At 43.4% G+C, this 14,629-nt stretch overlaps 1 protein-coding gene across 1 annotated transcript in view; it reads right to left on the reverse strand.

The window, feature by feature from the left end:
• Positions 1 to 301: 301 nt before the first annotated feature.
• The window catches only part of COMMD8 (COMM domain containing 8), a 28,567-nt gene continuing 14,239 nt past the window's right edge, over positions 302 to 14,629 (reverse strand). Inside the window, exons 4-5 of the mRNA XM_075849602.1 lie at positions 5,037 to 5,192; positions 302 to 1,289 (exon numbers count right to left, since the gene is read on the reverse strand). Coding sequence (XP_075705717.1) covers positions 1,269 to 1,289; positions 5,037 to 5,192 — 177 coding nt within the window. The 3' untranslated portion in view covers positions 302 to 1,268. The remainder of the gene's footprint in view (positions 1,290 to 5,036; positions 5,193 to 14,629) is intronic.

Genomic DNA, 14,629 nt, shown 5'->3' on the forward strand with positions numbered 1-14,629 from the left:
ACTTCTGTATTAGGGTATGTGCACACACACTAATTAGGCCCGTAATTGACGGCCGTATTTCGGCCGCAAGTACCGGACCGAACACAGTGCAGGGAGCCGGGCTCTTAGCATCATAGTTATGTACGATGCTAGGAGTCCCTGCCTCTCTGCAGGACAACTGTCCCGTACTGTAATCATGTTTTCAGTACGGGACAGTAGTTCCACGGAGAGGCAGGGACTCCTAGCATCGTACATAAGTATGATGCTAGGAGCCCGGCTCCCTGCACTGTGTTCGGTCCACTACTTGCGGCCGAAATACGTCCGTCAATTACGGACGTAATTAGTGTGTGCGCACATACCCTTACAGTTTGAACATTTAGAACAAGCATTATTCCTCTCAGCATAACATTGGCAGGGCCTAATAGGTGTGCAAAGTTGGCAGACTCAGGGGCCATTGTTAGGCCCATGGCTGCCATAGCAACCCGCGATTGCGTCGTGGGTGGGGCATAGGTTGACAGAGGGAGTCCTCTTCCTTTTTAAACCACTAAGATGCCACTGTCATTGACTGCTGTATCTAAGAATGCCTGGGAACAGTGTGATCACAGCTCCTGTGCCTGCGCCATTACCATGACATACTATTACGTCAGTTCGCAGGAGTGACCCGCTTACAAAGACGTAATAGTACGCCAAAGGGCGGTAAAAATGAAAACTGCAGGATCAAACTACACAGTGCTCGTTAATAGTCAGTTGGCATGGTCTGTATAGAAGATGGAGGAAAAAAGTTATTTCTTTTTTTTCATTTATTAACATAGAAAGCATGGATAAGCAGAATATTTCAAAAGTGTAGTTTTATTTTACTCTCACGTATAATACTTAGCGGAAAAATACTTGATATAACAATTCTACCTACACGATTATACTGTGGAATAAGTATATATATATATATATATATATATATATATATATATATATATACACACACACACACACACACACACACATACACACGTTATATACCTTAGAAACGTTAAATGCTTCTCAAGAAAATAAAAATACAAAAAAGGCTATGTACACTACTACAATACTGAGAGCAGGTCTCATCACACCCATTCGTCTAATGTGAAAATTCTTGGCACCAGTGAGACTAGCATATGCAATTATATATGCCCACTGAAGCCAATCCAGTAATGTTGCGGATATGTTGTCCAGGTTGGTTTCACTACAACAATCACTCAGCGTGTCAGTAGCACCTTGTCATACAGTTGGTAGATATTTAGTCATCCAATTCTTCATTTCAGCTGAAGGACGACCTGCCAACAAGAAGAAAAGTTTATTTAAGTTTTACAAAAACAAGGAGGGCACTGTAAAATAAACTACAATATAAAATAATATATTGAATGATTCTTAAAATATGCCATACACTATAGGAATCAATGCAATTATAGGGATTTAATTTTAAAAAAATCAAAAAAAAAAAAAAAAAATCACTTGATTAAAAAGGTAGGAGCCAAATGATTCTTTTGGTTGCCAAATTATAAATCAACATTTTAAAATGTAAAACAAAAGAAAGAATTTCCACTAGAGTGTGGACCGACCCGTGGCAGCGTTTACTATAGACTGTGGACCGACCCGTGGCAGCGTTTACAATAGACTGTGGACCGACCCGTGGCAGCGTTTACAATAGACTGTGGACCGACCCGTGGCAGCGTTTACTATAGACTGTGGACCGACCCGTGGCAGCGTTTACTATAGACTGTGGACCGACCCGTGGCAGCGTTTACTATAGACTGTGCACCGACCCGTGGCAGCGTTTGCACCAGCTGGCGGACCGACCTCAGCGTTTGCACCAGCTGGCGGACCGACCGCAGCGTTTGCACCAGCTGGCGGACCGACCGCAGCGTTTGCACCAGCTGGCGGACCGACCGCAGCGTTTGCACCAGCTGGCGGACCGACCGCAGCGTTTGCACCAGCTGGCGGACCGACCGCAGCGTTTGCACCAGCTGGCGGACCGACCGCAGCGTTTGCACCAGCTGGCGGACCGACCGCAGCGTTTGCATCAGCTGGCGGACCGACCGCAGCGTTTGCATCAGCTGGCGGACCGACCGCAGCGTTTGCATCAGCTGGCGGACCGACCGCAGCGTTTGCATCAGCTGGCGGACCGACCGCAGCGTTTGCACCAGCTGGCGGACCGACCGCAGCGTTTGCACCAGCTGGCGGACCGACCGCAGCGTTTGCACCAGCTGGCGGACCGACTGCAGCGTTTACACCAGTTGGTGGATGGAGTGGCGATAGTGTAGACGGTAGCATTTACACTAGACTGCAAAAGACAGCGCACGGTGAAGCTCAACTCCCTTCTTGTTCAGATTGTTTATGTAATAAACTCCGTGGTTATAAGCCATAAGAATTATAACGGATTACACCAACGGCACAGAAAACAATATATAAGTATATTACTGCACTTTTACCCGCTGACAGCCAGCCTGACTATTGGTCCTCTCAGCTGCCTGTCAAAGTTGAAACCTTTGAACCTGTATGACTTCAGATTTCCCATGACTCATCACTTTAGTGTTATGTATGTATGTATGTATGTATGTATGTATGTATGTATATATATATATATATATATATATATATATATATATATACATACACACACACACACACACACACACACTTATTTGCCTGTTGGTAATGGCCTGATGAAGACACCAGACCGGTGTTGAAACGCGTAGCCACATCACTTATGGATTTTATTTAATTATTTTTTTATTCAATTAAAAATAAATAACTGATCTGAAACCCTCTGGATATCAGCAGCGCTTTTCTGGAACCCCCCATTTTTCTTTTTCCTTGTTGGGAGTATATTCTTGATTTTCAGCAGAGGTGATCCATCACCCACCAGTCGGGGATAACAGCAGCTGACAACTTACTGTCCGAACGCACAGACTAGTGATGTACCTACCATGTACAACCAGACAAGGTGAGCGCTTATTATCTTTAAACGCTCACGTATAAACCTGTTGGATTTATTGCATGATGTGGCACCCTATGTTGCTCTTTTTTTCTCCATTAGATACTACCAAGCTCAAAACTCACTCAATTGAAGTCCTTTAATATCACACCCTCTCTCATGGGTTGGGAGGAAAAACTTAAAATCTTAAAGTTTGAAACCCTACCCCAAATACTATTTGTCCTCCAAACAGTCACAAAACTTTGTGCGTTATTTTTTTGTCACTGTCAGACACTAAACCCAGAACACGAAAACCCAAAACTACCAGAGGCTGCCCATTCTTAAATCTCAAAATGGTGGCCTAGGTTTGCCGGACCCTTTACTCTACTACCGGGCACACCACATATGCAGATAGATACAGCTGAATAGTTAACAAGACTCACTCCAACTTCTTGAATTGGAAAGAACCCTGCTGGGACCACAGCTCATTGGGCATTTAGGCTACCCCAAGACTAGACAAAAGTTGACCAAAAGGTTAGCCCTCTATAAGATGTACTAAAGTAGTGTTTCATCACTTTTTGTCCTCTTTAGACCCTCCTCGAAAGATCTCCCTTTTGAGATTGCTAGGACCTCCTGCTGTTGTTCTTAAAAAGCCTGCCAAATCCTTGGACCTCATCACCATTACCGAGGCCTTTTTTTAGGAATAGGAAGATCCCAGACATTTGGTCTTTCCTCCCACCCTCTACTAAGAGCATAGTCAACTTTTTGCATGACCATATATTTATTGAAAGGTGTAGAAACTTCCTGAAATAATTTCCTGTACTCCAAGAACCCTCCTGGATGTAAACGCTTCTGCAACTGCTCAGTCCACCTAAAGACCATGTCTCTAAAATTTGCACGGGTCTACTCCCTAAAGGAATTCTTGACAAATCCAGCAACCTACTGGCTTGGGAAAGGGACTTAGGTACGACCTTCTATAGGGAAGACTTTGCTTTTATTTTAAATCACTCACACGGTTTCTCTGGATGTGTCAGGAGAAGTCTTTAAAAACACTTACAAGTTGGTATAGGACACCAGAATTCCTTAATCGAATCAGCTCTGACAAGGGTTGGCGCTATGGCACCTTCACAGGAACTATGCCACACATCTGGTGGAGAAGGCCAAAAACGCCAAGATCACTGGTAACAAGTTACTGAACTTATTTTAAAAAATTGCCTGCTAAGCAAATCTAACAATTTTTCTGCTAATCATTAATGCTCCTGTATTGGAAATGTCGAGGACCTCCCCCCTCCAGCTACATTGTTAACGTACAAATATTGGGAACGCTGTAAACAGCTTGTGTTTGTGTATTTTATTCACTTTTTAATCTCTGTCCACATCTGCGTTGTGGCTTCCGTTTATAACGGAAGCCACGACGCATCGACAGATCAATCATACGATGGATACCAGCACTGTCCACCGGGCTGGTAACGGGATTAACAATGCAGAACTATTTTTTCCATCAAATTTGACGGAATCTGTGACAGATGCTCCGAATAGAGCCTCCAATGCAGCGGTGAACACAGCCTTACTATTTTAGTACCATATTATAAATGATGACGGTCTTCGTGCCTTATCCAGAACCATCTTCTACTGCCTGGTACTCTATTAATGTTATACCTACTGTTTATTCTCGAGATTTGAGGGGGGAAAAAAAAGCATTGAATATAGATTACAAAGATGCTAGATCTTAATTGTCAAACATACAAATTACAGTATAAGGATATATGTTTTACTACACAGACTGAATGTTACTAATACCATAGAAAACTAATTTCCTAATTCATTAAATATGGAGACATTTTTAAATATTCATATAATTCATGCAGAAATTCAGTGAAAGCTTTATAATACAGTGTCATATCCCTGTATAAATAGGTAAGATGTTCCATTTATCATGTATAATTTCCAGTATTCATTTGTATAAACCAGCACTTTCCGGAAATCCAGTCTAAATAAATCACGCAGATGTCATTGCAAACCATTCAGCAGCATCCAGCCACAGAACATATTCTGAAGGAAGAAAGGTGATCTGGAATAATAGGACAGATAAAAGGTCTACACATACCTTGTTAGCCGCCTCTAGAGAATTGATAAGATTCTGCAACTCTTCTTTATTCATCTCAATAGAGACGGGTGAAATTGCTCCATTTTCTACAATATCCAGGTCGAGGTTCACAAGTGGCATTTGCAATGTAGAGAGTTTATCACTGGACATAGCAAGCTACAGGGAGAAAACATCAAAAATAAATACTCAGATATTTCCAGATTTATAAAATGTACAAAAGATACTGCAGCATATAAATCTTTCGTTTTTTTGTTTAGCTCTAAACAGGCAAATAAAAGGGGCAACCATGTAATACAAAGCTATCGTTGCACTTTGCAGTGACTCTTACTAATAGAGGGTAGCAAGCTTCTAGTTGAGGCAACCCTTTAAAAGGGAACCTCCGATCAAAACTTAAGTTTCCTACGTGCCCCATTAAATGAGGTGGTCTCAACAAAACGATCCCCGATATTGTCCAGCATCGGAATACCCTAACGAACGGTCTAAGGAATGGGTGTCCACATAATACAAAACTAGACTAAATCCTCCAGGACATGTGAACAGGGGTTGTCTTGTGGAAAACTTCACTGTACTAGCCAGATATTGCTATCCACCCATCACTAAATATCTAAATCACTGACTCTCTTATGGATAATGATTTATAAGACTTCACTTTTATTAAGTATACATTAAAAAGCTAAATGAATTCCACTTGGCATAACTATCCTTTCCATACAAAGCAGTTGGTTAGTAACTGGGAAGGAGATAAACCAGACAGGTTATTAGCGTACCTGGTACTGGACCTGTATATAACCCTATGTCCTGGCAGCAGCAATTCTATCCCTTTAGTCCCTACACCCAAGATGACATGAGCGTGGTATATACGTCTCAACGCGTTTCGCCCGTGGTGTAACCTGCAGGCACCTCAGGAGACTGGTTGTTCCAATATTAAAATCAAACTATCTGGATTGTCGGAGTTCTGATATTCAAACTCCGGCTGACGATGCTCCTTTCCTCCGCGAAGATTACAGGGGGGATGCGGTGTATCTGTAAATCACCTTGCAGAGGCAGGGGTGCTGCACACATGGATACACCTTAGTCCGGTATATTCTTTGAATGCACCTATTAGCCAAACGGCACATTTTTTTTGTGCCATTTTGGCTAATAGGAGAGTGGACCTACTGTATGCCCATACTATGCTGCCCTCATTTACAGCAACGTAGACTGATGACCGATCTGCTTTAAGCGGAAATCACATTGAAGGTTTATAAACAAATGCAAAGATTATTCTGTAACTGCAGAACGGATTTAAAGGCTAGATTGACCAACCTGCCACATTCTCAGGTGACGTCCTGGTACCATGGAATATCGAAGGATTGTAGTATTTATTTTTTTTTTACATGTTATTGATATTGTACACATTTTATTCTTACCATAAAAACATATTTCAGTGCTGCGTTTCACTTTTAATTTAGAAAAATCCATTGAATTACTCTAGGAAAGAAGGATGATGTAAGGCTCTCTATTCCGTCCTAGGATACATGTCACTGACAAATCAATGAATAAATGTATGAAATCAGCAAGACTCTTAAAAGACAGCGTCCTAATGAGAGGAATCTTCTCCGCTTCTCACATTTTCAGTTTTACATTCAGACCACCACTACAATTCAATCACGGAGATAAATCGATATCAAGCGGCAGATGGACTCAGAACAACATGATGCTTTCGGTTTTTTCTGTGTGAGCTATTTCAGGTCAGAAATTCACTTAAAATTCATCATTTTGTTACGTTCCATTTGTTCAAAACCAATTTTCAGAAAAATAAAATGAGGATAAAGAACCTCTACTTTGGCAAGGGTGAAAAAAAATGCAAGTAACGCAAGTCTAAAAGCCCAGAAAAACAACTATATTACATTTGCAATTCATTTTTTGAATTGTAAAACAAATAAAAAAGGATGAAAAAAAACAAAAAACCTGTAATCCACTGGGAAGCGGCACCTCATTACCAGGAGGTCAGATTACCAAAGAGAAGCACTGCCGGTAACTGGGGCACACCGACAGAAATAAAAGCGTGCAAATTAAAATACTCCATGTGGTCCATAGTAACTCACATGTACAAACCAATGACCTTCAATTTCTAACTCTTAAAACTGAAGTAGAATTCTTTTTTTTTTCTAACTAAAAATCGCTAATCCTGCTTTTCCCATATCAATCACTTAGTTTCAGATTGCAAGTGTCTAGGTCCTAATAAAAAAAACACCATTGTGAAATTGAATGTTAGCTTGGACAAATAAGGGTCACAATGGTCAGAAAGGGCACGTACTCCTGTCAGTTCTCTTTACACTTCCTTCTTTCAAACTGGGCTGACTTTACTCCTGGAAACCAGTATATAAAACAGGTAACCAAAAATGAAAGGGGGAATTAGAGCTAGGGGAAGATCTTTTAGAAAGACTGTCACCAGTTTATCAATTCCTTATCTCCTAACTAATCAAATAGGCGCTTTGCTGCTGATAACTACAGTGGCATTTGTTTTAACCCCTTTAGGACGCAGCCTGTTTTGGCCTTGTGGCACAGCCGATTTTTTCCAAATCTGCCGTGTCACTTTATGTGGTAATAACTCCGGAATGCTTTTACCTATCAAAGCGATTCGGAGATGGTTTTCTTGTGACATATTGTACTTTATGATAGTGGAAAAATTTGGTCTATAAATTCAATATTTATTCGTGAAAACCACCAAAATTTAGAGAAAATTTGCAAAAATGTGAATTTTTGAAAATGTAAATGTATCTGCTTGTAAAACAGAAAGTAAACCCCCTACATGCGGAGATTGCAATCGCAAAACGGGTTATTTACCTAAATCAGCAGCAATGAGCCGCTGATCGGCAACAGTGGAGTGTCAGCTGTCAGGGACAGCTGACCTCCCGATTCCCGATGCACACTGTCACCGACACGGTCATCGACATTGTCCATCGCGAACGGCAGTGACGTCCTGTCACTGACAGGAAGCCTATCAGGAGGCTTGTCCTGATAGGCTTCCGTACATGGCAGACACGGAGGCCATTACTTGGCCTCCGGTCGCCATGTTAGCTATCTGCAAACCTCACGATTTCATTGTGAGGTCTGCCGATTGCAATCACTGCTTTCAGGTGTGTCTAGCACAACGATCACCGCAATTATGGGGTTAATTGCCGAAATAAGCCGCTGATAGGCATACAGTGGAGTCTCAGCTGGCCTCCCGATTCCCGATGCATGCCTAGAGGTTAAAAAAACATCTATTATTTGCAAAGTTATGAGCATTTTTCTAAATATGCTAATGTGGCTCTAATAGCGAAATAGGAGGTGACTTTTTCTTTTCACTCTGGGCAGTGTAATGTTTTCTGTATGACACTGTCCAATCACCATACAGCTTCTCCCCGTCCCTGCCCAGCAACACAGTGTGATCTTATAGTATACAGCTTCCATTCCCGACTGTTTTCAACTGGTGATATCTCCGGTTGGGTCACAGCTAGAACCGTGTGCAATATGAAAGATAAGAATCTCCTCTTTCATATGCCACCAGAACCGCTGTTTGAAGTGATCCCCATTCCCTCTAGAATGTGTCTCATACTGTGTGAAGAAGCTTCATGCTGATAGGACAGCGTCAGAGCATGTGACGTAGCTCCATATCAGGAGAATCGCTGCTGTTACCTCCCACTTCTCTAATAAAGGCTCATTTACATATTTAGAAAAAAAGCTCATAACTTTTAAAATAATAAACGTTTTGGGACACAATTTTCACAATCATTATCAGTGCGACAACGCCTATTAGATTAGCTAGGAGATAGGGCATTACTAAAACAATGACAGAGCCTCTTTAAAGGACAGGTGTCGTGGAAAAAAAAATTTTTATATAAATTTGCTTTGTGTGTTATTAAAATAAATGTTCATTTATTTGTGTGTTTGTGTACTACTTTTTTCTAACTTTTACTTCACTATGGGGGCTGCCATTTTTTTTTTCATCTCTGTATGTGTCGATTAACGACAGAGATGGAATACAGCACATACATCCCCATAGAGAATGCGAACTGGAGCCGTTCCATTCACTATGGTGTACGCCGTCTGTGTGGGAACGGCGCATGAACCACTCCCACACAGTTCAAAAGGAAGGTCTTCGGCCGAGCGACATCCGGCGCTATTTTTATGTGGACCGGAAGCCGCGGCCGGACAGTAAGATGACTACTTCCGGTCGCGGCTTGGCGGACATGTGTTCAGAAGCAAGGACTAGGAGCGGAGGCAGCGGCAGGAGCAGGTAAGTTATGTTTGTGTATGTTCGTGTTTTACTGTGTGATTACCACTGTATGTAAGCCTACTACACTGTGCATTCGCTCAAAAAACGGCGGCACACAGTGTAGGAGGTTTGAACATTCAACCCCCTCCTTTCTCCTGGCACTAGCCAGGATAAAGGAGGGAGATTAATTGAGCACACTAGAGCGAGTGTGTCTTCTCCAATTTTGCAGCATAAAGCAATGAGGTTGCTTTACCACATGCCAATGCTGCAATTTTGGGAATTGCTACCTCTAGTGACCAGCACATGGAAATGTTATAAATTAGAATCTAATTTATAATATTTCCTGACTTGTGAAAAAAATTAAAAAAATTAGAACAATGTCTAACTGTTAAACTAAAAAAAAAAGCGACATTCCCTTTAAATGGGGGTTTTCCAGCCAGTAAAAACAGGATAGCCTATCCTCAGGATAGACAAAATAGACGAGGAGACAGCACTTCCAACATATGTCAGCTTTTTAATCACCCGTGCGACGTTTCAGTCCAACAGGACCTTTCGCAAGCTGAAACGTCGCACGGGTGATTAAAAAGCTGACATATGTTGGAAGTGCTGTCTCCTCGTCTATTTTGTCTATCTGATATCGGGAACCGCGGATCCGGTCCTATTGTGGTCCAGTGCTGTGGTAATTTTCTGCTTTGGATATATCCTCAGGATAGGCCATCAATAGCTGATGGGTCGGACCCCTGCGGATCAGCTGTTTTGAAGTTGGTGCAGCGCTTGTACGAGTGCTGCTTCCCCTTCATTACTACGTGCTCACTGTGAATCTTCGACACGCATTCAGCGGCGATTCACAGGTATTGCTGCCTTTTCTCCCATTGAAGTGAACGGGAGACAAGGCTGCAATACCTGTGAATCGCCGCTAAATGCGTGTCCAAGATTCACAGTGAGCAAGTAGAAATGAAGGGGAAGCAGCGCTCGTACGAGCGCTGCACCATCTTCAAAACAGCTGATCGGTGGGGGTCCCGGGAGTCGAACCCCCGACCCATGTATAGGCCATCAATTTTTACTGGCTGGAAAATCCCTTTAACTCCTCAAGGGTCTTCTGTTTATTCAGAAGGTAAATACAGAAGGAGTCCTCCAGCTCACCTGACACTTGCTGTGTGTGTCGCGGTCATCGCACGGGCTCTCGTGTCGGCTCACGATGGGTATAGACAGGCAGAGGCAAAGGGGTTGAGTCCAGCGCTGAAGAGGATAAAACGGAAACTAGTTCCAAGTTTACTGAATAATCGATTAAAAGGTCCAATGAGTTGGAGTCCTGGTGTGCAATCGGGAGTAAATGACGATCCAGTCCTGAAGCCTACGCGTTTCAGACGTTAGGCACGTCCTTAATCATGATTAAGGACGTGCCTAACGTCTGAAACGCGTAGGCTTCAGGACTGGATCGTCATTTACTCCCGATTGCACACCAGGACTCCAACTCATTGGACCTTTTAATCGATTATTCAGTAAACTTGGAACTAGTTTCCGTTTTATCCTCTTCAGCGCTGGACTCAACCCCTTTGCCTCTGCCTGTCTTCTGTTTATTATTATATCCATAAAAGAAAAAAAAAAAAAAAAAAGTGTTCAAAACTGTCATTCTATTCTACTAAAGTTTACCATGTTAACTTTCCTTATTGCTCATTGTCAATGCTTTGTCTGCTTTGGTTATAGCCTTAATAAAAGTGTTTAGAATTTAAAATAACCTGAAAGTTTTACCCAATCAGGGGATTACAAGCTGACAGTGTATCTGTAGAGGTAACTTGCTAGTTAAAACCCCTGTGATCCCAGCAGCCTCAGCACCAATTCAAGCAGAAAGTCTATACAGTGTGAGACAGAGGGAGTCTTGCAACTAGCAGGCTTGAAGAAACAGTGACCATGACCAGGCTGCAGCTCCACTGTAAAGTGATTGGTGAATTAGGAGGCTAGAGAGAGGTCTGCAGCAATGAGCATTGAGGGGGGAAAAGCTTCACAAAGGTTCTGTCGGGGGATCTAAGAGCACTGTGAAGTTTCTTTTATTTCTGACATATCGGAGTAAGGTGTCCATCTACATAAATAGTATTTGAAATAAATGATCAATTAATATAGCCAGGGATGTGACGTCAGAGTTAGAAGAGTCCAACTTCCAAATAAAAAATATTATATGAATTAATTTAATGCATAGTCTGTTGTACACACTATGCCCACAAAATTAGTTACATTTTTCACATGTACTTTTCAATAATTTTTACATAGAGGAAAATCAACTCATTCTTTTACAGTTGATGAATGTTCATAACTTGTATTTATATTTCACCAATGGGTAAACAGGATGGCAAACAGTTTCACTAGCTCATCATTCTTCCGAACCCTCATTAGATTCTGGGATCGAGCTAAAGACCATCACATTGAAGTAACAGATTGTAGGCTCGGCACTGAAGGCCATTAAACTTAAAACCATGCTTTCCACTGTAAAGAAGTCCTTCTCGGACATGTCTCTTCAAGTAGCGCGGGGTGCCGATCATCCCTCTATGTTTCAGTGCGATGTTCATGCTGTTTTCAATTAAACATAATGAATATGCTCTTTGTAGGAACACATTTGCTATCATTTCACAGGTGTAAAGGCCTCTATGGCAGGGGTCTCAAACTCGGCCGGATAAGTGGGCCGCATATAGAAAAAATGGGACGTTGACGGGCCGCATTACTTTCAAATTTGATACAATACAAAATTATTGTTAATCAATTAGTTATTTGAACTACTATAACACTATATTACTAGAATAATAATACCACATTACTATAATAATAGCGCTAGGTTTAAAATTTTAGATATTTCTCCACGTGCTTATTTCAACAATCCAGCTTTCCAGTTTAAGTGTCACTAAATGCAGTCCGGCGGCTCAGTTAGCACACGTCAAGATTGGGCAGCCCATTTTTAGATGCTGCCGCAGTGCCCTCTGTGGATAATGCAACACACCCCTAGATAAGATTTTTAGATAAGGGCCACAGTGCCCTCTGTAGATAAGGGCCACAGTGCCCTCTGTAGATAAGGGCCACAGTGCCCTCTGTAGATAAGGGCCACAGTGCCCTCTGTAGATAAGGGCCACAGTGCCCTCTGTAGATAAGGGCCACAGTGCCCTCTGTAGATAAGGGCCACAGTGCCCTCTGTAGATAAGGGCCACAGTGCCCTCTGTAGATAAGGCCACAGTGCCCTCTGTAGATAAGGCCACAGTGCCCTCTGTAGATAAGGCCACAGTGCCCTCTGTAGATAAGGCCACAGTGCCCTCTGTAGATAAGGCCACAGTGCCCTCTGTAGATAAGGCCACAGTGCCCTCTGTAGATAAGGCCACAGTGCCCTCTGTAGATAAGGCCACAGTGCCCTCTGTAGATAAGGCCACAGTGCCCTCTGTAGAGAAGGCCACAGTGCCCTCTGTAGAGAAGGCCACAGTGCCCTCTGTAGATAAGGCCACAGTGCCCTCTGTAGATAAGGCCACAGTGCCCTCTGTAGATAAGGCCACAGTGCCCTCTGTAGATAAGGCCACAGTGCCCTCTGTAGATAATGCAACACACCCCTAGATAATGCCAGTGCCCTCTGTAGAGGCTGCCCCAGTGCCCTCTGTAGAGGCTGCCCCAGTGCCCTCTGTAGAGGCTGCCCCAGTGCCCTCTGTAGAGGCTGCCCCAGTGCCCTCTGTAGAGGCTGCCCCAGTGCCCTCTGTAGAGGCTGCCCCAGTGATGTCAGGGGCTTGCCCAGAGCTGGAGTCCCGGAGCAGAGCCGATTCTGGCACTCTGCCTGGGATTCCAGCTCTGCTCCTGACATCACTGTCCATATATGGACAGAGATGTCAGGGGCAACCCCAGAGCTGGAGTCCCAGGCAGAGCGCTAGTAGGCTCTTCCTGGGACTCCAGCTGTGCTCCTGACATCACTGGGACTCCTGCTCTGGGGAAGCCCCTGACATCATTGTCGATGTATGGACAGCGTTGTCAGAGGCTTCCCCAGAGTCCCGGAGCAGAGCCGATAATAGCTCTCTGCCCGGGACTCCGCTCTGGGGAAGACCCTGACACACTGTCCATATATGGGCAGCGATGTCAGGGAATTCCACAGAGTCCCGGAGCAAAGCCGACACCAGCGCTCTGCTCGGGACTCCGGCTCTGGGGAAGCCCCAGACATCGCTGTTCATATGTGGACAGCGATGTCAGGGAATTCCAGAGTCTCGCAGCAGAGCCGATACTAGCGGCTCTGTGTCCCGCGGGCCGCAGATGACAGCCCCAGGGGCCTCATGCGGCCCGCGTGCCGCATGGGACCCCTGCTCTATGGCTACAGATGACCCTGGCTATCTATGTAATTACAAAAGGCCATTACCGAGATAGAGGCGGGTGGAAACAAGCCATATACCCCTATGTCAGCAATACCAACTCACAATCACATTTGAAGGCAACTTTTAGTGAGTAAAGACTTCCACTAAACTCAATCTAGGTGATGATATGATGTGGAACCGCTTTAAGTGGAGTACACAATAAATTATAAGATCCTGCGTCCTCAGGATGCACATACACTTGAATCAAATGGTAGAGCAAGAGGCCATTAGCTCCCTGCTCTACCATTCAATATGTAACGCCAACCGCTCATGGCTTGGCGCAGACAGACGCGATGACATCACTGACTCGTTCCTGTCTGTACTAAGCAGTGAGCGGCTCAGCGCAGACAAGCGGGATTACGTCCCTGCCTCGCAGCTGTCCATGCCAATCCGTGAGCAGCTTGGAAAAGACAGGCACAAGGTAGTGAGCCACATAGACCGGATAGGCAGAGGGATCTCTTTAACTCGTCGTTGCAACGGGATTAGGCAAGTATGTATATGTGGGGGCATTATACTGTGTGGGGGCCACTATGGGGGCATTATACTGGGTGGAGGGCAGTGTCAGGTCTTATATTCTATACAGTAGTAAACAGCAGGTTTAGTGGGTATATATTAATTTAATGGCGTAGCATGTAAATTGGGATGCGGCCTAAATAATCATTCATTAATCGTAATCGAAGTTACATGTTTAACCCTTTCCAACTGCAGCCACTTTTGATCTTCCTGATAGAGCCTTATTTTTCAAATCTGACATGCAATTTTTCCCTAGATATGTCATTTCAGTGGCAAATATGTCTCAATTTATGTGGTAATAACTTTGGAATGCTTTCACCTATCCAAGTGATTCTGATTTCTGACATTGGACTTTACGTTAGTGGTAAAATTTGGTCACTACATTCAGTGTTTGTGAAAAATACCAAAATGAAAGCGAAAAATTGCAAAAATTAGCATTTTTATAAATTTAAATGTATCCGCTTGTAAAA

The sequence above is a fragment of the Rhinoderma darwinii genome, chromosome 1 (assembly GCF_050947455.1).
Source record: "Rhinoderma darwinii isolate aRhiDar2 chromosome 1, aRhiDar2.hap1, whole genome shotgun sequence".
Lineage (NCBI taxonomy): Eukaryota > Metazoa > Chordata > Amphibia > Anura > Rhinodermatidae > Rhinoderma > Rhinoderma darwinii.